This window comes from Myxocyprinus asiaticus, chromosome 29 (assembly GCF_019703515.2).
Source record: "Myxocyprinus asiaticus isolate MX2 ecotype Aquarium Trade chromosome 29, UBuf_Myxa_2, whole genome shotgun sequence".
Lineage (NCBI taxonomy): Eukaryota > Metazoa > Chordata > Actinopteri > Cypriniformes > Catostomidae > Myxocyprinus > Myxocyprinus asiaticus.
In genome coordinates this window covers 24665588-24691111 of record NC_059372.1, presented here as the reverse complement: position 1 = coordinate 24691111, position 25524 = coordinate 24665588, and the positions used below count along the sequence as shown (strand labels likewise).

The window sequence follows — 25524 nt, the reverse complement described above, 5'->3', positions numbered from 1 at the left end:
TGCACTGGAAGCTTCTGTCACCAAGAAAAATTCCTTGTATGTGTAAGCATTCTTGGCAATAAAGGTGATTCTGATTCTGATAGAGAGCTCAACAAAATTGCCAAAGACAACATCTATGCTCAAGACGAATGGTAACGTAGATGCATTATTTTGTATGATCTTTTTTAATGTGGCTTAACTTGCTAAGCACTATAAATTGTAATGGTGGAATCGCAATTAACATTGGTGTCGCAGATGGTTATATTTGGAATTTTGCCATAGCATATAACATTGTTTACATCTTTATTGAGAATTAACACCATTTTACCATTTACCTAACAGATAGCCGTGATCTTCCAAACTGAGTAGCTGGCCAAAATAAATCTTACAAACAAAAAACATGCACAAAATAAGATGTGTAAGGAAAGTGAATAAAGCTGGCAAATGTAATAACTTACATATATTAGCAGCCTATGACACTGTGTTTATGTCGAGCATGACTGTTGCTGAAGTCAATGCATTTCTTGTCGTATCACCTGCCTTTTCTGCAGTGGAAACGCGCAGAACAGTTTGAGAATTCACAACAGCCCAGGAACCAGCCTCGGAACCATGTCAGTGGAAAAGGGGTGAGAGAGCCCCCTCGATCTGGGAACCATTTGCTTGTTTGATCTCACGCCTTGCTTCCCCCAACCCCTCAACACAGCACCTCACCCTGGAAAGGCCCAGGCTGCTGGATAATGCCTAGTGGACAATACAAGACTCAAGCTCGTCTCCTTTGATGTTTTGAGTCGGTGACTGTTCTGCGACGAGAAGTCTCAGATCACACGACAAAAGGTCTTGTTGTGTGCACACTCCTGCGACAGGCTGAGACGTGTCCCAGAAGCTACAACAGTTTTCAAAACCGCCTGATATCTAGATGTCTTGTCGTCATGTGTGTGCACTGTCACAACGAGTGAAAGACAGACAATGAGCCACAGCCAATGAAATACAGAGAGAGCGTAAGAGGAGGGCAAGTTATTAGGAAGCAGAAGACACAAAATTATTAGAATATAATAAAATGAAACTTAAACCACATCTCCCTATACCCTCTGTCTATTATTTTAATCTGTTTTTCTTAAATGGTTCCTTTTGCAAATGGCAAAATGGACATGAACTGTTCTTTCATGTTTGTTGAAAGAGGAGAGCAAGATTTGGGTAGCAGGAGACAAAAATTTATTAGAAAATGAAATAAAAAAATCATTCACATCTCCCTACCCACTGTCTTTATTATTTTCAGCTATTTTAATTTTGCAAATACGCATAAAGAGAAGAGCAAGGTATTGGGTAGGAGACAAAAATAATAATAAAATAAAATAAAACCTCACCCACATATTTTTCTTTTGCAAATGGTGCCAATAAAGCATGAAAATGGGCAAGAGCCACTCTTTCTTTTTTTTTCTTTTCTTTTTTTTTTTATGTATCTAGAATAAACTGCACAAGTTTGTGAATTAATTTCGTTATTTTAATTTTAAGATGCTTTTTTGATGATCTGTTTGAAAAGGGACAATGTTAAGGGCAGCTGGAACGGACGGTATTTCGCCGGTTCCATGCAGATTTCAAAGGAAATAAGTGTATGATCAGAAATAAAAAAAAAAAGGGAATGCATGATCATGTACAATAGGGACACAGATATGAGCAGCATGCACACTAGAAACTCAGTTACTGCACTCAAATAACTCAGAATTCTGCTCTAAATTTAATTTTTGGAAATATTAAGAGAAACTGTGCTCCGGTTTTTGTGCTTTTGTTTTTCTCGTCTTTTACTTTTTTATGCTTTTATCATTCAGTAAATGTAATGTAATGATTTATGTATGTCCTCATGAAATCAAAGGCTTTCTCCTCGAAAATAAAACACAAGTGGTCAAACGAGTTGACCAGGTGTAACGGCGATGTCTCGCTTGTACATTTTTGATCAGATCACCCAAAACTCATCTTAATACCAGGTGTACACATGGTCACAGTCGGGGACGAATGGTCGTGTATTTGATACACTACAGTCCTGAAGTGTTCGCACCAGCACGACGAAAAACCGGACTGTGAGTCGCAGGATGCCAACTGCAAGTCGTGTAGTGTACGCTTGGCTTTAGCTGCGTAATCCCTGCATGTCAGTAACCCACCTGCTGATGATGCCTGGTAAAGTGAGGATTTTGGTTGAAAAAAAAGCAGCATGCCAGTTCTTTAAGTGTTTGTTTTTGCATACATAAGCGGTACGTTCCAAATACTAATGAGCCGCCTCTGTTGGCAGCATTTTAAGGCATCATAAAAGGCTGGACAGAAAGGCTGTTACAAAGGTTAGGAAAGATAATTATGCTGCCTCCTAAGATACCTTATATTGGATAGATTCTAATGCTATATCCAACCCAGAAGCGATGCAAAAAAATCAAATCAAATCATTGTCACTCAACCATATACACAAGTGCAACAGTGGGTGAAAGTCTTGGGTACAGTTCCAAGCAACATAACAGTCATGACAGTGATGAGACGTATACCAATTTACAATAAACATCAGATTTACACAACACAATTTACATATCTAAAATACACATAATTACATCACAATATACCAATTATAATATACAATACACACAATATAGAACACACAGTATTCAATAAAAATAGTATATATAAATTATACAGTAGGTTGTATTGTGCTGTATTGACATTCAGGCTGTCGGTTGATAGTCAGTTGCCAGTATGTTGTTAAGAGAGAATATAATTATGACAGTCCAGTGTAAGATTAATAAAGTGCAGTGCTGATGTATTTTGATCGTGAGAGATCAAGAGTTCAGAAGTCTGATTGCTTGGGGGAAGAAGCTGTCATGGATTCGTGCTGGTGCAGGTCCTGATGCTGCGGTGCCGCATGCCTGATAGTAGCAGTGAGAGCAGCCCATGGCTCGGGTGGCTGGAGTCTCTGATCCTCCAAGCTTTTTTCACACACCGCCTGGTATATACAGTTGTGCTCAAAAGTTTGCATACCCTGGCAGAAATTGTGACATTTTGGCATTGATTTTGAAAATATGACTGATCATGCAAAAATTGTTTATTTTATTTAAGGATAGTGATCATATGGAGCCATTTATTATCACATAGTTGTTTGGCTCCTTTTTAAATCATAATGGTAACAGAAATCACCCAAATGACCCTGATCAAAAGTTTACATACCCTTGAATGTTTGGCCTTGTTACAGACACGCAAGGTGACACACACAGGTTTAAATGGCAATTAAAGGTTCATTTCCCACACCTGTGGCTTTTTAAATTGCAATTAGTGTCTGTGTATAAATAGTCAATGAGTTGGTTAGCTCTCACATGGATGCACTGAGCAGGCTAGATACTGAGCCATGGGGAGCAGAAAAGAACTGTTAAAAGACCTGCATAACAAGGTAATGGAACTTTATAAAGATGGAAAAGGATATAAAAAGATATCCAAAGCCTTGGAAATGCCAGTCAGTACTGTTCAATCACTTATTAAGAAGTGGAAAATTCGGGGATCTCTTGATACCAAGCCAAGGTCAGGTAGACTAAGAAAGATTTCAGCCACAACTGCCAGAAGAATTGTTCGGGATACAAAGAAAAACCCACAGGTAACCTCAGGAGAAATACAGGCTGCTCTGGAAAAAGATGGTGTGGTCGTTTCAAGGAGCACAATACTTGTTGACCCCTCTCCAAACATAGCGCTTATGGTTGTGACCATAAAGCTCTATTTTGGTCTCGTCACTCCAAATTACAGTGTGCCAGAAGCTGTGAGGCGTGTCGAGGTGTTGTCGGGCATATTGTAACCGGGATTTTTGTGGCATTGGCTTCTTTCTGGCAACTCGACCATGCAGCTCATTTTTGTTCAAGTATCGTCATATTGTGCTCCTTGAAACAACCACACCGTCTTTTTCCAGAGCAGCCTGTATTTCTCCTGAAGTTACCTGTGGGTTTTTCTTTAAATTTGCCTGTCTGTAAATTTGCCTGCCTGTAAATTTGTATACGTTTTGTAAACACATACACCTGAAGCCCTGGTTGCCTAGGTTTAAAATGGACATGGAGAAGGCAATCCTAGAATTGCTGAGCTCAGTAAAAAAAATTGTTGGCAGACTAGGTGAGAGAAATGTCATTACCTTAAAACTAGCTTAAAAATATACTTATTTCATTCAGTGCTGAACAGTATTGATAAAAGAAGTTAAGCATAATTTAAAATGACAATTTCCCCATGTATTTGTGCTTATTATCCCCTTACAGAAAGGTGCCCCACTTCGTGCCTGACAGGCTGATCGTTAGCTTAGCAACATGCTAACGTCAATCTTAATTGAAGATAAAGATGAATAAGTTCCATGCGGAGTACTATTTGTGTGCCGTGCAGAGTTGCTGCATAATGTAGAGCGTTCCAAATCGGGCCACATTAACAGTAATGCATTTTCAGTTGAAAATACATTGATTTAGCTTAGTTTACGGTTTTTATACTACCTGGAATGCCGTTTTCCTCGTGACTTAAGGCCACGTCCACGTTTAGTTTCAAATACTCTGCTTTCAGTTTTCTAACGTGATCATTTTCCAGAGTGTGCAGTAATGAAGAGCATTTTCGAAAGGAAGATTTTATATTCCGTGGAGGGAAGCACCATTAAAGTGTGGATGAGAGGCATAAACGTAGTGAAATCAAAGTGTTTTCAAATGAAAATGGATTAGTGTGGATATGGCCTCAGTCTCTTGTGATGTTCCATCTTTACTAGAATACTGTCCTATGAGGCAGCTGCCCATGTATACATTGGAAAGATAGGCAGCTCACTAGGTTTGGCAACAGACACTTGGTGCATGACCAAGGTAGAGGTATTTGTGTGAGCTCTTTCCTGGCAAGCAGGTCTGTTTTGCAGATGGCACCAATTTAGCCCTCACACAAGGGAAAATTGGTTGCTCTCTATTTAAAGCCTCCTCCATTCCATTCCTTTGATCTGTGTGGATGAAGACAGTGCAGCAGGTATCATTTTCTTTGAGTTATGGAGTTGCACAGGCTGCAGTCTCTCCCAGTGCAACCACCAGGTCAATCTTGTTATCAGATTCTGGCCCGCATTTACAATTTATAAGTACAGCAGCGACTTTGAAAATCCAGGGAGAACTGACTATGACACTGCACTTTCTCATTTGCCAGAATATGTGATGATAACTCACCGTAACCAGTATTTACTGGGAAGTTCTATTTCCTTTCATTCCAGACCGCCAAAAGCAGTAATGAAAGCACTAGTGGAAAATTCTTGCACTTGCGCTTTGACTGAGAATCAAATTAGAAAGTTGTCACCCCGTGACGCATGACGTGTCTTTAGCTTTAAAAACCCCTGAACACGTCAGCTCGATCTCTTCATTCTCGCTTGACGGAATCGATTGTGCCGATATTTTGTGCAGTTTGTTTTTGAAGAGTGCTTCAGCTGACCTTAGCAAACTGTTTCGTCACTATTTTTACGGATTGGATTACAAGCGTTTTTTTCCGTGAAGCGGCACTAGTAAGCGGTTTTCTCCGGGATTCGCTGCTCGCGATCAGGAAGCGCTGTTTAGGAGCGTTTTCTCTGGGATGCACCCGTGAAATGGTCTCGCACTTCTGAACGGTTTCAAAGTTCTGATTGCCTGTAAATTTGTATACGTTTTGTAAACACATACACTCTGAAGCCCTGGTTGCCTAGGTTTAATGAGTGCAGGATCATCATTTGTTTCTCGCTGGACGTGAAACTTACGTGAGTGTCGTTAATGAGCGCTGGATTTAAACTCATTGGATTGCTTTTAGGTGAGCATTGAAGTCAGTATGGGTATATCTAGATGTTCTACATGCCCTAATGTAATGGATATCATGGATGGACATAATTAGTGCCCTGCTTGTCTTGGTTTGGACCATCTTAAAGAGGCCATGTCTGACCCATGCTCTGAGTGCTCCTTAATGCCTCTTACTGTGCGTCGAGTTCAACTGGCAGGTCTGGAATCCTCTGCAGAAAATTTTCTGCCTCCTTTGAGCATCCCTATGTCTGATCGTAAGCAAACACTTCAGCATGACAAAAAGAATAGAAAAACAAAATCTTCTGATTTATCATGCAAAGTGGAACAGCTGTCTTCTGCAGTAGAACTTTTACTGCCACTCTTGGCTAGAGCACAGCCTACAACAGAGGCACAGAACAAAGTGCAGCCTGAATCATGCACGCCATCGTCACCAGCTATGCATGCAGAACAGGAGTTAGATGTGATGTCAGTGACTGCCTCTGACTCGCTTTTTGGCGGAAATATGATTGCAACTTCAGTGATTGGTTAAAGTCTGCCTGCGGCCCAGTCACACCATTCTGACAGTGATAATATGTCTGAAAAATCAGGTGGGTCATCTTCAATAGTAACGTCCTTGGAGGAAACGTTGAAAGCAGTGCTCACCCATATTAATCTGGACCCCCCACAACCAGCAGTGGGCTCTGAGAATGTTTTTCTGCATCGTTCACAAAGAGCCTCCTTTATGATGCTTCAGTTCTGTGATTTTACATCCGTATTGGTGTCTGCATTACAGAGTTCATCAAAGGCCACACGTCCTGATCAACTGGCTTGCACACTGGCTGTGATGCAGGACCCAGAGGCAGTGGGTCTTGGCAACATGCCACCTGTAGAACCCAGTGGTGCGGCGCTCATCGTGTCCCCTGATGAGGCTCTCTGTGAGGACATGCGCTGCCCCAACGTCGAGTGCAGACGCACAGATGAACTGCTGTCACAGGCATACAGTGATACAGTATGTCTTGGTCGTGTTTCTAATTCTTAGGCGCATGTGGTTTTTGTGTTGCACTTCTCCCCGAGTGAAACACGCCGATCCAGAGCTTCCTGTGCTGCTGGTCCGAAGATTCGACCAGGTACTGTGCTAGTACCTGGTCGAATCTTCGGACCAGCAGCACAGGAAGCTCTGGATCGGCGTGTTTCAGTCTCAGAGACTTGTTCCTGTCATGCAGGGACAGCTTCAGACCCCAGGGCACCTACAGCAATCCCTGTTGCCCACTATCAGAGTGTTGGTGCAACACCCTACATTTAAGCCTCCTCATCAGTTTCACCGTTGGAGCCCCCAGCCTCCACCACCTCCTACCAGACATGGTGGCACCTTACTACAGGGGCATCAGTTTCACATGTGACACCAAGGCCCCCTTCGTCGCTCCCCCATCTCTGCAGACATGTGCAGACAGGAGTGCTGACATGGTAAGGACGACTGTGGGCTGTTTTACGGATAGTCAACTGACTCATTGGGGATCAATAACAACAAACCTGTGGCTGCTGACTACACTCTTAAGAGGCTATCGTATACAGTTTCACCGTCGATCCCCATATACACACTGGCGTGAGACCCAAAGTAGTTCACGATCCACAGCAGGTAGACGCCCTTGCGCACAAAGTTCAGGTGTAGCTGCGCAAAGGAGCCATAGAACTTGTTAACCCCCAAGTTCATTCCGGGGGATTCTTTTCCACTTTTGTGGTCACAAAGAAAGACGGCGGGTTTCTGCCGATCTTAGATTTAAGGAATTTAATTGTTTTCTAAAGTTCCTGCCATTACGAATGTTGTGCACGGCAGATGTTTTACAGGCTGTTATGCCACAAGATTGGTTTGTGACGATAGATTTAAGGGACTCCTACTTTTCCAATTGTTCCAGAACACAGGCGATTCCTTCGGTTTTCATTTATGGGTCAAATATTTCAGTTAAGAGTTCTCCCGTTTGGCCTCTCTCTGGCACCAAGGGTGTTTTCGAAGTGTGTCCAGGCTGCACTGGAACCACTACAAAGGAACGGCATAAGAGTGTTGCCATACCTGGACGATTGGCTTGTCTGTGCGGCATTACCACAGCAGGCAATGGATCAAACTCTCCAGTTGCTGGACCATATTACGGCTTTGGGGTTCACAGTGAATTGGGACAATTGCAGGCTTGTCCCAACTCAGTCATCCCATTTTATAAGCTTGATAATCAACTTTCCCACGATGCTTGCCTCCCCCACACCGGAGAGGGTACATTCAATTCTGAGAACGGTGAAGTGTCTTCGGGTGGGCCATTCTCAATGCCACATTACTTTAATGAGGCTCTTACGGAAGCTCACAGTGGCAACAGCAGTGGCTTGGACCATTCCAATGCTGGCTAATTCAGAAGCAGCTGTGTCCAGTTCAGGACAAATACGCAAGGGTCAGAATCACATAGTGTTGCATTCAGGCCCTGGCTCCATGGTCACGGAAGCAGTTCCTCCTCAAAGTCAAGTCAAGTAATTTCTATTTGTATAGCGCTTTTCACAACGCACATAGTTTCAAAGCAGTTTTACAGAAAATCATGCATTAACAGAAAATTAAATGGCAATATCTATAAAGTCTTAGTTATCATTTTGTAGATTAAATATGATTGTAAATTGTGTATAAAAATAAATAATTAGATAATAATTGTATTTAGAACCCCAGTGAGCAAGCTGAAGGCGACTGTGGCAAGGAACACACAACTCCATAAGATGTTGGTTAATGGAGAAAAATAACCTTGGGTGAAACCAGGCTCACTGTGGGGGCCAGTTCCCCTCTGGCTAAACAGCATGAATATAATGCCAATATTAGTTATTTATGTACAGTGCAAGTAATAGTTTAAAATTTGTAAACTAAGTTAATGTTAAGGGCCAGTGTTTAAACAAAGATTGTGTATGAACTGTAAGATTGAGTAATGTCTTTGAAGTTCATCCTGGATTAACTGCAGAAGTTCACATGGATGCATGTCCTTTGTTAGTTGGCTGATGAAGGCTTTTGTTGGCCATTAATTGATGGTCTATATATTCCATTTTAAGAGTGTAGGCCATCATTAGACCAAGATGATGCAAGCAGAGATCAGTGAGGTGCATCGCAGTTCAACCTGCAGGTCATTTCGGTGAGGTCTATCCTAAATCCAAGGTTCAGGCAGTGACATATGAAGTATCCCGTGACTTATGGATCGAGTTGGCATCAGTTAATCCTCTGAAGTCCATCATAATAGACTGAAGTGATATCAGGCTGGCACCGGCTGCATTTAGTCATAATCACTCAGAGTAGGGGTGGGCGATATGACCAAAATCTTATATCACGATACGAGTAATTTTATATCACGATAACGATATATATCACGATATAGTAAAAGTTTTCTGGAAAATCAATAAAAATTGGTTTATATACAGTACTGTGCAAAAGTCTTAGGCACATAAGATGTTTCACAAAAGCATTTGTCTTAAGATGGTTATTTATATCTTCAGCTTTAGTGTGTCAATAGGAAATATAAATGTTAGACTCCCAAACAGTACTTTTGCAAATAGAAAATATTAGAATAGAAGAACAGGGAGCCATGCAACAGATGTCATGGCCCCCACAAAGCATCGTGTCAGTCTGAGATTACATAAAGAGACAGAAGCAATTGAGACACCCTTAATAGATAGAAGAACTGTGGCGAATTCTCCAAGAAGCTTAGAACATCCTATCTGCCAACATCCAAGAAAAACTGTGTCCAGGTGTACCTAGGTGAATTGGTGCTGTTTTAAAGGCAAAGGTGGTCACACCGAATATTGATTTAGCTTTTTGTTTTTTTTTTATGTTTACTGGACTTTGTATGACATTTAAGTGATAAATGAAAACTATTTATGTCATTATAGGAAACTACCTCCTCTTTATTTGGAACATGTGTTAATCCACATTTCAGTTTATTTCAGTTGTTGACCAATATTATTATTATTATTATTATAAACTTTGCTAAAAAAAAATAAGATCTTCTCAAAGCAATGCAACAAATAAAATAGAACATAAGTATAAAAAAATCCAATGAAAATAAACCCTTCTTGGAAAAAAATAAACATCAAATAAATATCACTTCTTGCTAAATTAAAAACAAAACAAAAAAAACGACCAAATTAATGTGGAGTTCATCTTTTGGCTTTCATAATATTCTATTGTGTGCTTCATTTTGAGGTGGTAAAACAGATTGCATTACGAGTGATTATTGTCATGTGAAAGATTTTGCAGATTACGTTCCTGCTCTGTACACAATGTCACACATGCTTTAATAACAAGCTCCTCTTAATTTTCTTGACCCGTTTGGGAGTCGTCCCGTCCATATGTTTTTTTCAATTTTCTCAGTCTCACGTGAAGACCTGTCCACAGATATATAAGCCCATGCTGTACACATTGATATTTACATATCGCAATATACACGATAGAGCAAAATCTGTAACGATTGACACTTTATATCGTTGCCAGGATATATATCGTCATATCGCCCAGCCCTAACTCGGAGGAATGTAGCAGTGGAGTCCGACACTAAGTAGGAACGGAGCTGGATCTGGCCGGCTCTGGTAACCGCGGGATATGAATCGTATCAGGGAAACAAATAATATTAGCGTGGACGCCATTCAATTTTTTTGCAGAGTTATAGATCATGATAAATGTTTCTGGTTCCGTCAGACCTAACTAAAGCAGCCTAATTGTGAGTTGATGGATAAATTAGGGGTATGCCTGGTTAAATAGATGAGTCTTTAGTCTAGACTTAAACTGAGTGTGTCTGCGTCTCAAACAGTGTTAGGGAGACTATTCCATAGTTTAGGAGCCAAATGGGAAAAGGATCTACTTCCTTTTGTGGATTTTGGTATTCTAGGAACTATTAACAGACCAGAATTTTGCGATTGTAATGAACGTGATGGAATATAGCGTGGTAGAAGGTCACTTAAGTACTGCGGAGCTAGACCATTCAAAGCTTTGTACATAGTTAACAAAATGTTAACATGAAATTTAACAGGTAGCCAATGTAACGACGATAAAATGGCACTAATATGATCCTATTTCTTGGTTCTAGTCAATACTCTGGCTGCTACACTTTGAACCATAAACCTACAGTATTTTTTTCCCTTTAATTCAGTGAATGTCATTGAGGTATTTTTAAAAGATGATTTTGTCCTCTTTATTGTTAGTAAGCACGTTTTATACCACCTTTTAAGTCGAGGCACAACCGGAATAATCAGTTAAGAGCTAATGATTAATCGTTGCAATAATCGCAGAATATTCGAATAATCATTCTAATAATCATTAGATTAATCGATTATCAAAATAATTGTTCGTTGCAGCCCTACTGTTAGTGAGGCATAGGGCTGCTAGGCTTCTTGTAATAGAAAGAAACAGACTACAAGAGTGGCTAGAAATAGTGCCCACTTTCCATTGTTTAACAAAGTTTTTTTTTTCCTCTGCTTTGTTCTCAGTTAATTTATTACAGACCATTAGGAATGCTGCCTTAGAAAATGGGGTTCAAGTTAACATGAAACCATATTTGACCTTATTCACTTGCTTAACATTTCATACGTACCGTCGTTAATAGCTGGGCCCTGCAGAGTAGCATCACACATGTTTCTACAACATCCAGTTAAGTTACAAGCTACCAGATTCGCGCCGACACATGCTGCACTGGTCAAGCGTCTGTTATTTATATTTGCTTAAAGAGTTACTCATACAGTCTTTTAATCACAGAATAAGTTTATTTTATATGCATACATCCAACCCGTCACCAAAGTACCACGATAAAAAGTTTACTGCTCTTATACTCGCAGTCAGTACATCAAACGCGATCTTTCGCCGATGCATGCTGCCATTTGTTTACATTAGCAGCAGTTGCCATTTGTCAAACAAACAGCTACTCAAAGAGTCTTTAAGCACATAGTGTTTATTTTATGTAACAAACAACTGAATTGTCACCAAAGTTCCACGATAACAGTTCACAGCTTGTATATGCGCTAGGGCTGCCCCCCCCCCCGTTAGTCGACCAAAGGTTAGTCAATGAGAAGAGTCTTGGTCGACCAAGTTTTGTTTGGTCGGTTGGTCGCAGGAGAAATTCCACATAAAACCAACGAACACTGGTATTACCGCTGGTTGGACGCTAGGTGGTACTACGGGGTAATTTTCATTAAGCAGGTTTAGGGTTAAGCCTACACAATAAAGCAAGATGCCTTGATTTCAAACTTTGAACTTTATTTTTTATTTATTTTAACTACAAATTGAATGAAACTGGGGAAAAAAATAAGTGCAATTAAAATGTGAGTTGTTCAACTTTTTGAAAGATGGTTTTACAACAGTTGTCAACATCTCTCTGGCAAAGAACCAACTTCACCTGTACATTCTCTACCGGTCGGGTATTTCGTTAACCGGGAAAAAATATCGTGTGTGAATAAATTTGTTTTGTTCCCTCCTTCACATATATATATATATATATATATATATATATATATATATATATATATATATATATATATATATATATATATTGCAATATCCAATTACATTGGCAACCCCTGGGCTGAACTCAAAACACCTCCTGATCCGAGATGTCTGAGGTCATTTGCAGCACTCATAGACAATACTGTTCTTGCAAAAAAACAAAAACAAATCAGAAGACAGAAACAAAGAGCAAGAACCTTTTAGATGCGCGTGTTCCACGAGACTGTACGCCTCCGTATCAGCGCGTCATACATGTGCATAAATGGCTTTTTTGTCATCTGTTCTTAATAATTTATAAAGTGTGTTTCTTCAGATGTGTGTCTACGGGCAAATTATTTGTAATATTAATTTGATAATAGCTTAATAATAATAATAATAATAATAATAATAATAATTTAATACATGGGAAAACGAGCCAAAAATCGTCTTGACATCATCACAGGCATCAGCTACTGGTGATCACTCTGACCATCATCGATCCCTGAGATCATCGTCTGTCGGCACACCCCTAATGTGTATTTCTCTCAAGAAATTAACAAAATGTTCAGACAGTCTCCTTGTTGGTTTTTCCGACACATTCAGAATCATTACCGGTGTCGCTGCGGCTCGCTTCGTGCGTGCGCTTGTATAATTTATATTTTAAAGGCTCATTATTATGGTTTAGTATTTCTCTGTAATGTAGAACAGTGTTAGCAATGTTACTTATAATATACTTTCTCAGCCCTGAAACTCAAACCATTTTCTGATTAATATCATAAACGTGTGACTAGTCGACTAATGGCTTAAATTAACTCCTGCTTGTCGACTAGGAAAATCTTTGGTCGGGGGCAGCCCTAATATGCACAGCCATCATATCTAAACACGATCTTCCCATGCACTAGCAACGTCTACTTATTAGGTGCAGATGAGGTTCATTCACACAAACAGCAATTTAAGCAGTCTTTTTGGGCATGTAATACATTTGTTTTCTGAAAGAGACAGCCAAACTATCACAAGCATCATGGTAACAGTTTAAAACTCATATACTCCCAGATGCTTATTGAGTGCGATTATCCATGCACGCAGCCAAGTGTGTTTACATTAGCGCTTGTCACACACACACAGAGAGAGGTGGGTAGAGTAGCCAAAAACTGTACTCAAGTAAAAGTACAATTACTTTAAAAAAGAATTACTCAAGTAGAAGTAAAAGTACTAACATAAATAATTACTTAAGTAAGAAAGTATCCAATTAAAAGAGTACTCAAGTAATTCACAAATGACATAATGGATGTTTACTCCCCTATATTCCATTACATAATACACATTTAACATGTATTTTAGAATTATTATTATTATTATTAATGGAAATTCTGTCATCATTCACCATCATGTTGTTCCAAACCCGTATGACTTTCTTTCTTCCATGCAACACAATAAGGAGATATTAGACAGAATTTTTGCCTGAGTCACTATTTACTTACAGTGAATTTTTTTTTTTTCTCCATATTTTGAAAATGAATGGTGACCGAGACTGTCAGTCCCTAACATTCTGTCTAACATCTTTTGTGTTCTACATAATACAAAGCATCACACTGGTTTGGAACAACATGAGAGTAGAGGAATTATGACAGAATATTAAATTATGGCTGAGCTATTACTTTAAAGAGATAGTTTACCCAAAAATGAAAATTCTCTCATCATTTACTCACCCTCATGCCATCCCAGATGTGTATGACTTCCTTTCTTCTGCAGAACACAAATTAAGATTTTTAGAAGAATATTTTAGCTCTGTAGGCCAAATTTTGATGCTCCAAAAAGCACATAAAGGCAGCATAAAAGTAATCCATAAGACTCCAGTGGTTAAATCCTTATCTTCATAAGTGATATGATAGGTGTGGATGAGAAACAGATCAATATTTATCAATTTTTGCTAGACAGCAGGGGGCGATATGCAGAGAAGAATGTGAATCACCAAAAACACAAGAAGAATGTGAAAGTGATCTGTTTCTCATCCACAACTATCACATCACTTCTGAAGATATTGAGTTAACCACTGGAGTCTTATGGATTATATTATGCTGACTTATTTGATTTTGATTTAGCTTTAAAATGTTGCCACCCATTCACTTGCATTGTATGGACCAAAAGAGCTGAGAAATTCTTCTAAAAATCTTAATTTGAGTTCAGCAGATGAAAGAAAGACATACACATCTGGGGTGGCATGAGGGTGAGTAAATAATGAGAATTTTAATTTTTGGGTGAACTATCCCTTTAAAGGCTCTTGTAAGATCTGGATGAATTTGTCAATAAGAGAGGTTTTGAAACATTTCTAGTAATTATTACAGTGAAAACGTGAATACAGTTGTGCTCAGAAATTTGCATACCCTGGCAGAAATTGTGACATTTTGGCATTGATTTTGAAAATGACTGATCATGCAAAAAAACTGTCTTTCATTTAAGGATAGTGATCATATGAAGCCATTTATTATCACATAGTTGTTTGGCTCCTTTTTAAATCATAATGGTAACAGAAATCACCCAAATGGCCCTGATCAAAAGTTTACATACCCTTGAATGTTTGGCCTTGTTACAGACACACAAGGTGACACACACAGGTTTAAATGGCAATTAAAGGTTCATTTCCCACACCTGTGGCTTTTTAAATTGCAATTAGTGTCTGTGTATAAATAGTCAATGAGTTGGTTAGCTCTCACGTGGATGCACTGAGCAGGCTAGATACTGAGCAATGGGGAGCAGAAAAGAACTGTCAAAAGAACTGCATAACAAGGTAATGGAACTTTATAAAGATGGAAAAGGATATAAAAAGATATCCAAAACCTTGAAAATGCCAGTCAGTACTGTTCAGTCACTTATTAAGAAGTGGAAAATTCGGGGATCTCTTGATACCAAGCCAAGGTCAGGTAGACTAAGAAAGATTTCAGCCACAACTGCCAGAAGAATTGTTTGGGATACAAAGAAAAACCCACAGGTAACCTCAGAAGAAATACAGGCTGCTCTGGAAAAAGACGGTATGGTTGTTTCAAGGAGCACAATACAACGATACTTGAACAAAAATGAGCTGCATGGTCGAGTTGCCAGATTTAATTTTTTTCTTTGTTGCCATATTTTGTTTTATGATTGTGCCATTCTGTTATAACCTACAGTTGAACATGAATCCCATAAGAAATAAAAGAAATGTGTTTTGCCTGCTCACTTATGTTTTCTTTAAAAATGGTACATATATTACCAATTCTCCAAGGGTATGCAAACTTTTGAGCACAACTGTATGTCCCACAAGGACATTATATATAATGCTGAAATATAAACCAAAGCAAGATCATGTTTTATTAATGCCTACTTTTGCTATTTCATAGCTTTTAAAGTCCTGTGTGGATTTCAGTGTAGTTACAGTTCTCAGTGTCGAAAGAATTTAGATCATTAGTTCTGTACAGCAGTACCGCCGCTCTCTAAATGCAGAGTACGCAGCCTAGTGTGTAGGGCACCAACCCCGGTCGTGGAACACTCGCTGTGTCTGAAACCGCCCCCTATCCACTATATAGTGCGCGATTTTGGGTGTCTGCCATTTTGTAGGAGTGTCTGAATTCTGAGTGAGCCACTCGTTCCTTACTTTTGTTCACTCATTATTACCCACAATGCACTCTAATTTTGAGTGTACATTTGATGTACACTCAACGACGGTTAATTGCCCACAATCCACCTTGGGGAAGAGGTACGAGCTGGGAGTTTACTGCTTCCTTCACTCCTGCAATGTTTTATTTCATGCTGAATGTAGTAAATTACTTTTTGACAAATCATTACTTGATTAAAATAACATAACATATAGAGAGGCAAAACATACAGATACATTTTAAAATGTATTCTTTATTTGATCAAATGTGTTTACTCTTTATATTAACACACAGTATATATTAAAAATGATGAACAGAATGAAGATTTATTGTATTAATATATTATTTAATAAGAATAACAGGAAAGGCCCAAGTATTTAAAAATTTCATATGTGATGTTTCTGCGACAGCACCAGAGCTCCGAAGTCAGCGTCCGAATTCACACATTGCGTTCACTTACTGCTGAGATATAGTGCACTAACTGCCATTCACTATATAGGAAATAGTGAATGAGTGAACTATTTCGGACACAGCCACTCTCTTCGCCATATGATCACCTCATGCCCGCACATCTCTCATGCGCTGTGCACGCGCAGAAATACTGTCTGTTCGTGCTCCAGTTGTCAATCACATGTTTTTTTGCAGAGCAAAAGGCATTTATTTACACTTAGCATTGATGTTTACATGGATTTATAGTTAATCCACCTGAAGTTGCTGCGATAGTTTCCAGTACCCCCACAAGGGTGCGGGGTAAATGTGTAAATACTGCTCATGACATGCGGGAAAAAACGCACTGATATATTGATGCACTGATTTAAAAATGTACTCTTAAAAACTGATGTCATAAGAGCCCAGTTACAGAATCACGCTGAAAATTACCATCTCATTACACAGAAAAGCCAGTGTAAGGATTAGAGCCAAAACTTACCTCAGCGTGCTGCCTTAAGTTGGAGCTGTGATTTTAATCTTGAAATATCAGCTTGTCTTTGTGTTAAATGAAGGCATTGCATGACGAAACTATCCTTTTTTTCACTGTGCGGAGCGAAGAAAGTGTTTCACTTTGAAGAGTTTGATGCTGCAGCAGTGATTGAGTGACAGTCTGTGACAGCGGCTCAGTGCACGCAGCTGTGTGAACTTCCACTCTCGTAAAAGTCCCATTCAATAATCTCTTTATAAATTATGCATTCAAATTAAACCCAGTAATGTAACGACAGGAACACCACCCATTGTAAAGTAAAAAAAAAATCATTAGAAATTTACCTGAGTGAGAGTAAAAAGTACCCACTTTTAAACCTACTCAAAGTAATAATTTTTTCAAAAAGTTACTCAAGTATGTGTAACGGAGTAAATGTAGCGCGTAACTATCCACCTCTGCACACACACAATGTCTGAGATGTCAAACAGTGCATGATATGCTGATATTATATGTTCATTTGTTTTTTATAGCTATAAAAAGTAAATAAAACAAAAACAGTACAGCAGACATAACTCATTTGTTCACATGTTTATTATATCATATACAGTATTTTTTTTTATGACAAGAACTCACAAATGAAAATAAAACAATAAAAAAAATACTTGTCTACATTCTGCCTCTACCGGCTGTGCAGTGTCACGTGAAAAAATAACTCGCTCCAGGGGGCACTGCAGAGTAATTTAGACCCTACTCATGAAAAGGTTAATACACATTCCTGGTTCATTGGTGTATGTTATTCTAAAGAGAGGAAATGTTTGTCTTCGTAAAAAGTCCTCCATAATCAACTGCAAACTCGCATTCAGGTTTTGCTCCATTCTGGTATGGAACACCCACTTGTCACCATCCAATCAATTCCTGATGAATAAAATCATGTCCTGCCCTACATTGTTTTTCATTGTTTTTGAATATTCAGTTTCAGTCGGAAATCCATCATATGAATGCAAAAGGGATTGAGAAAGTTTCATGTTATCATTTAAAACAGTAATGGCTGCTTTGACTGACTCTTCTGTGACCAAGTTTTCTTTCCATTTTCTCAGGTACAGAGAACCCCTGGCCCATATGACATTAGTAAGGGACACACTAATCTAGTGGGCACACCGCCGGGTCACGCCTCCTCCCCCGGACTCTCTCAGGTATCAGTTTCAACAGTATCCACTGCGCATCTGTATGGGCACCCTAAAGGCTGGGAGGCAGGAGGAGGGGTGAGTGAACCTGCACAACTGCCTGATTCTTTCTGTGTCTGTATGTTTGTTTGTTTATGTATGATTGTGTGCCTGCCACTGTTGATCTGCACATCACTGTTTGGTAGTGTTGCTTCTCACTGATATCACCGTATGAGTAACTGTCCTCTCATTACATCCTGAAATGTAAGTAAAAATTGACATCCGTTGAACGTTCTTTTGCAATATGTGAGAAGCTCATTCACAGTGGCTCACGTTCATGTTTAGCAATAAAAACAACGTGAACACACGTTCCAGTGTAAACAGTCTTCTAGCATAGTATTTTATAGGACAATTTTAAAGTTATCAGCATTTTTTGTACATGTAGAAACACTGAATGTCTCGTGTAATATAAATCATTAAAAACATTTAGTTGTAAACAGACATATAGGCCCCTATGATTTCCGCGATCAAGAAAACATGGACGGAATCAAAACAGAATTAACTAAAAAATGCGTAATGTCATGTTTTTGACATTTGGGATAAAATGTATGTATAAATGCACAATCGTATTAAAATCGTATTATGTCCTAGAGTGATTAAACCACAAAAGGTTGAGATTTCATTAAATAAATATACAGTCTGCAGATGTTGTGCTCTTCAAAGTGAATGTGTAAGGCCGGCTGCTCATACACTCAAAACACCGCATAATAAGCAAAGTCCCTTTAAGGTATATAGTCTCTTATCATAAGCATTGCATGCTCTGTGTGTAGTAGATTACAGAAAGCAGAGTGCTGATTAATCTTGAAGCGTGCAGCACATACACACACGGACCTTATATTTATATATTTAAATTGCAGGCTTTTGCGGTTTTTATAAGCTCATTAAAACATATAGCAAACTGCTTATCCAGAGATGAGAAAACTGAGAAGGTCTTCATCTTGTTTTCCACCAAAATAAAAGCTCTGTTTTTACTAGACATGTGAAATCGAAGAAATTGAGACAGAAATATATTACGACTGAATAGTAAAATGTAATATAGAGTAGTAGTAGTAGTAGTAGTAGTAGTGTAAATAAAATAATAACAATATGTAAGTCAGGAATAATTGACGACGGACCATTGAATTGTTTAAAAATAATGCACACCCGAGGTGGTAATACGGTCACGATGCGCAGCGGAGTTTTTAATTTTTAATTTTATTTTTAAACAATTCAACGGTCCGGAGTCAATTATTCTGCTTATACCACAGTTACCACACCTGAAGACATCGTTCAGGGTTTTATCTCAAGACATTTTATGGTTTTCGTTCCTAAAATGCACAGATTCAGCATCCTGCTTTAATACAGTCTAAGCTTTCGTTGCTAATTCAAAAACGTCACTTCAGAACTAGCAACGGAGGCTTGCGCTGCTTTACTCGAGGACTTACTGGGTAATGAGGTAATGCTTTTGTGCATGTGTGTGAGTTAGTGTGTGAGTTTGTATTTGAGGAATCGAAAGAGAGAAACTCACCTCTGGGATTACCTTTATTTGTTGCAGCTCGTCAGAAGTAACATCGCTTCAAAATCACCAAGATGCGTGTCGCCATATTCCCGTTGTAATCCTTAATAACTTTTTCATCCCCACTGAGATGCAGGAGTGGGCTGACATGACGACTGTTTTTCTCTCACGAGTATGTTTTGGCCTTAAGTGTGCACGTTATGCGTATAATGTCTGTGCGTCCACGAGTGTGGGAGTGTGTGTGTGTGTGTGTGTGTGTGTGAGAGAGGGGGGTGCCAGGGTTTTTCCCAAAGATATTTCAGATAATATAGAAACTGTTGTATTGATCAAATGTATTTTGCTTTGATTCAGCTCAAGCCTTCGTTGCTAATTCAAAAACATCACGTTAGAACTAGCAACGGAGGATGTGCTTCTTTTCGGCGTAGGAGTAACAAGGTTGTGTGTGTGTGTGCGCGCTTGTGTGTAAGTGCGGGGGAGACGAGGTAGCACGAGAGCTCTTTTTAACCAAAACTGAAATAAATGTAGGATATTTTAGACATTGTTTTGATGTTCTTAACTGATTTACTTTAATCAATGTCTTTGTTTTAATTGGTTATTTTGTTGTGGTAGCCTGGAGGGCTCTTTGAAATAACTGAAATAATTTGGCGAAGTGATATGGAACTGTTATGCGGTCAAGACCTGGAACTACTTTATAGCTGTGCGTTTACTTGAAAAATAATTACACACCTTAGAACGTCCGTGAACCAATCAGAATCAAGCATTCAACAGACCCATGGTATAAATAATAATTATAACGCATTTAAGCAATATCACATTAGCAAGAGTGCTGTTTTACTGAATAAAGGTTTTCATCAATGTTTTCATTAATACTGTGATGCTCTAGTGTAAAGCACTGTATCTGCCAAAAAATAAATAAAAAAAATAAAATAATGGTGTGTTTTGGATTGTGCTGGGAGGATCCGTATAGAAACACTTCATTTGATAAAAATCAGTTAAATATAATTGTTCAATTGTCAAATGATCATTCTATAAATTCATTTTGATTATACTTTTTTTGTGACTATAACATTTATTTAAACTTAAAAATATGAAATTAAGAAGAATTTATCAGTAAACAGAATTTGTGAAAATATTTATTGGAATTTGGAACAAAATTAAATGGATATCATGGGCCATAGACATGCTTGCACTGAATAAACCACCAAAACACATATTATAAGGTATTTTACATGCAGTGAAATCAGGGTAATGGTCAAAAGCATTTTTGACCATTACCTAATAAAATGAACGCTGTTTAAAGTGCTTACCTGACCTTACACAGCATCAGGTTATTAAGCATAACCAGTGTAAGACTGAGCATGTAAATACACTCATCGATTCCTTTGCTAAATAATTTATCTATTTATAACACTGATTTCTTGGACAGGGTGTAACACCTAATGTTTTACCTTGAGTTAAGGAGGCTCTGATCGCTTTTTTCTCCCAGCAAAAATCTGTTTGAGACCTTAGCAGATAGGCTTGTAAGTTTGCTTAATGTTTGGGAACCTGCTGTGCTGGCTGTCAAAGTGAAAGCAGCTTGGGTTCTAGGAATCTTAGTTCTTCATCTCTACAGTAAAGAGATGGTTGATGTAGATTCTTACCAGTTTAATAGTCTCTTCTCTCTGCTGACAGCAATATGCTGTGATATGTATTGTCTTTTGTTTATATTTAACTGAAACAAGGCATATTTGTTAGCCATTTTCCACCGAAATTGCAGTGGTTCTTGTGCCGAGCCTGTGCTCAGCTGGTTCACGGTCAGGACATTCTGGAGCCTATCGTAAACCGGCTGTGCTTTTCCACTAGGGCTGTCCCCGACCAAAGATTTTCCTAGTCGACTAGAAGTCGTTAATTTAAGCCATTAGTTGACTAGTCGCACATTTATGATATTAATTTAATTACTTATATATTTTGGGGGGCATCAGAAAACGGCTTGAGTTCCAGGGCTTTGAAAGAATGTTATAAGTAACATTGCTAACACTGTTCTACATTACAGAAAAATACTAAACCGTAATAATGAGCCTTTCAAATATACATTTTACAATCAATCGCACGCACAAAGCATGCCGCATTGACACCGGCAAAAGCGGTAATGATCCTGAATGTATCGGAAAAACCAGCAAGGAGGCCGTCTGAACATTTTTTTAATTTATAGAGAGAAATGCACATTAAGTTAAACATGCAGTGAGCGAGGTACTAATTTAGCTTCCCCACTCCCCACGAACACTAAGATAAGCCTAATAGCGCATATTTATCTAGGTTATCTAACGAGCGATCAGCCATGCTAAGTGGCTAACGTTAGGCTACTTACATGTTTCAAATGATAAGCCATGTTTGAGGTCGATGAATGATTGAAAGAGTTTGCATGTCACCTTCTTGGTGTCATCCTTTACCCTCTCGAAATTATCCCACACTTTGGATTTCCTGCCCATGCCAATTACCTCATGGACCAGCCATGTAAACGATCATGTCTGTCCGTCACTGACTGCGTGACTTCACCACTTCCTGTGGTTTTTTTTTTCTGCGACCAACCGACCAATCAAAACTTGGTCGACCAAGACTCTTCTCATCGACTAATGGTTGGTCGACTATTAGGGGGCAGCCCTATTTCCCACTGACCTGAGATCTGAACGGTGATGTAACAGGTCTCTGTCTATGTGTTTTATTTTTTCGTGACTACCTCAAACATAAACAAACATGGCGCGTCACAGTGTGTTTGTATACAGCTTTTACTCTTGTTTTTGAGGACATATTTAAACATACGGATTAATGCAATCCATCGTTATTGCATTGCTCAACAAGATTGTCAGAGACGACATCAACGCTAAAGACGACAGGTAATGTATTAAATGACACTGTATGATCTATGGCTTAACTTGCTAAGTTCTGTAAACTGTTACAGTGGAAACATTAACATTGGTGTATCAGATGGTTGTATTTTGGATTTAGCATATAATATTATTGTTTGAGAATCCCACCGTTTTACTTGACAGATAGCCACGATCTTCCAAACTTAGTGAGTAGCTGGTTAAAATCCCCTTACAGAACAAAAAAATGCACAAAATAAGATGACAACAGTGTAAGAAAAGCTAACAAAAGTTGGAAACTATAACAGCTTACTGAGATCAGCTGCAGAGGACACCGGCGATTCACTGTTTATCACGAGCGTTACTGGCTGAATTCAATGCCCTGTTTAGTTAGCAGGCTGGTCGGTGTCCGAGTCCAAAACATCGTTGCTCCATCCACTGTCACTTTTGCTTATTTCCTTCTTATGGTCCCTGTACTCCCTTAAGTGTTTCTCAATTTGTTTATGATTTGGTAAATTGTCCGATTGAAGGCAGCGTGTATCATTTCGTGCTGTATATTCATTCTCATAGAGAATTTTTTCCTTTGCGATCTCTCTAGTTTATCTCGGATCTTCGTAAATACCATATCGCAAGTAGAGCACTCGTTTTGTTGTGTTACCTGAATGCTTGTTACAGAGCAAAGAAGTACTCCTTGCTGCAGACAGTAGCTACTGTTGTTGTTAGGGAAAACTTTACCATGGAGATGAAACATTATCCCGCCCTCCATCCCCTGACATAATCGGTTCCTGCGTAGAGACCAACAAGCTTTTTGGGCCGGTTTTTGTGAGTTTTCGGCCTTTTCTGCGGTGGAAATGTGCGGAACAGTTTTAGAATATGCACCAGACCAGGAACCCGCAACCGAACCATGTCGGTGGAAAAGGGCTATGTGTATACTGGGTGTTCTCTATCGTAATGAGCCTGTGGATAAGTTATAACAAGTGTGTCATTGTTTAAGTATGTTCATTACCAGTTTCTGTAAGGGTGTTAAGGTCCGCCACACTCATGCCCTGTCAGACAAACACACACACACACTGTACCCAGCTGACTGTGCCACAGGAATAGAAAGTCTGTCAGGGTGACTCAGCTGTTCTCAGGCTTGTTATCTGTCTGAGACCAGCGCATTCCCACTCCATGCCTGCACTGCACTGCCAGCACACGCAACCTGCCAGTGAGACCGGCTATTTATAGTGTCTGGACTAAGAGTGCTCCAGAGGCTAAACCTTAATTACCCCTATACCCTTTCCTCAACCAAAACATGTGAATGCAGAGAGAGAAAGAGAATCTGTGTGATTCATGGATGTCAGAGGTGGATGGAGATGGGCTGGTAACTAGGGATGGACAATACATTGGTGAACATATTGGTACTGGCATTATTTACTCACACTAATTTTGCTCCAAACATGTATGACTTTCTTTCTTGGGACAGGAAAAGGTGGAATTTTAATGTCTCCACAGGGTTTATTCACCATAATGTAAGTGAATAGTGCCTCTGGTGTGTAAAGCTCAAAAAGTTGCAACTACTTAACACAAAGTAATTGCTATTACTCATGCACTAGCCAAACGATCAATCTGTACATTGAAAATAACATTTACAGAGTCATTATTCACTCTCAAATGAAATCATGTTGTAAAGCACTTCAAATTAAATATTGTGGCTTTGATGTCAATAATATCAAACCTTATTAGTTATCATCATGTCTTGTGGCCAAACATGCAACATGTCATGGCGTAAGGATGTTATCACCTTTTAGTGCTCTGCGGAAGAATGAAAGTCATACGAGTGACATTAGGGTGGGTAAATAATGACAGAATTTCCCTTTTTGAGTGAACTATTCCTTTAAATGATCTGCATCGTGTGATTAGGCTAATATTAAGAACAGATGATGTCAGGGCTTATCATTTTGCCAATTCAAGCTGTATAATCCTTGTGTGTGTGTATGTGTGTATGTGTGTATGCGTGTGTGTGTGTGTGTGTGTGTGTGTGTGTGTGTGTGTGTGTTCGCCAGGTTTCAAAAGTACTTAGCAGTTGTCTTTTCCCTACCAGATATTAAAATGTTTTCCAGCCTTATTTTACTTCAAGCATGTAAAATTCTAGATTGAAGCTCAAGTTTATTTTTATTTATTTATTTTTATTAATTTTTTATATATATAATAAACATCAATATATCTATCAACCAGGCTGATTCATCAGACAATATTTGACCATTTTTAGATTATTGGCAATGGTTGATAACCGCATCGGCATGGCCGATTAATTGTTAAATGCGTCAGTTCCAAAATAAAGTATCTTTATCAATTAATATTATTTATTTTTTTTAGCATTATTAGTAGGGTTGGGTATTGATACAGATTTCCTGAATTGATTCTGGTTCACAAGCTCTTGATTTGTTTAGATTCTTTTACAGTTATAATGTCCATTTTTCTTACATATAAAATAAATTCTCTCTCAACTAATGCTGTTAATTATACAGGGGAACTTCTAACTAGGTACATCACAAAAATATAAATTTTACACACATTGTTTTATCATTAGTTTTTCATCATTTTTTCACATTTAAAAATATATATAAAAACTTTTTTTACAAATCCATGTATTCAATCAATAAATATGATATAATTAAATTGCATATTATATCGCATATATACTGTATATTTTGTTCAGGTTTATTGCTAACATGCATAATTTGTTCTATTTGCAAGTATTTACATTGATTTGTAGAACACATGCTAAAATGGGACTGTCTTTTTAAGAATAGTGACAGTTAAGTGTTTTGGTCAAAGGCACATTAACAAGAGTGAAGTCTCACGGCTTTACTGCATCTGTGCTATGTGTGATTAGAATTAAATGTTTGTTTTTGATCCACAACTGACTGTAAAGAATAAAAAGGATATTATAAGAGACATTATTCAATGATAAATGGGTTGCGTGGATCTCGTCTTAGGACACTTATTACACGGATGAGTCAATCCAAAATTTTACTCCTAACAAGCAGTAAAAGGATCTTGGTGCTGAACTTCTTCGCCACTATACTATTCATTTACTGGTGAGTGAAATCTGAACATTTACCAGCCAGTGGCTAAACACAGACATTTTAGTTGCATAGCATGAAATTTGACCGCATATGCGAGTGATTTACTCATATTGTAGAGGTTT

At 38.6% G+C, this 25524-nt stretch overlaps 1 protein-coding gene across 6 annotated transcripts in view; it reads left to right on the top strand.

The window, feature by feature from the left end:
• The window catches only part of LOC127419680 (eukaryotic translation initiation factor 4 gamma 3-like), a 94958-nt gene that overhangs the window by 13262 nt on the left and 56172 nt on the right, over positions 1 to 25524 (top strand). For all 6 annotated transcript variants that reach the window (XM_051661274.1, XM_051661272.1, XM_051661269.1 and 3 more), the window contains exon 3: positions 17868 to 18032. In XM_051661274.1, the coding sequence (XP_051517234.1) occupies positions 17868 to 18032 (165 nt within the window). The remainder of the gene's footprint in view (positions 1 to 17867; positions 18033 to 25524) is intronic.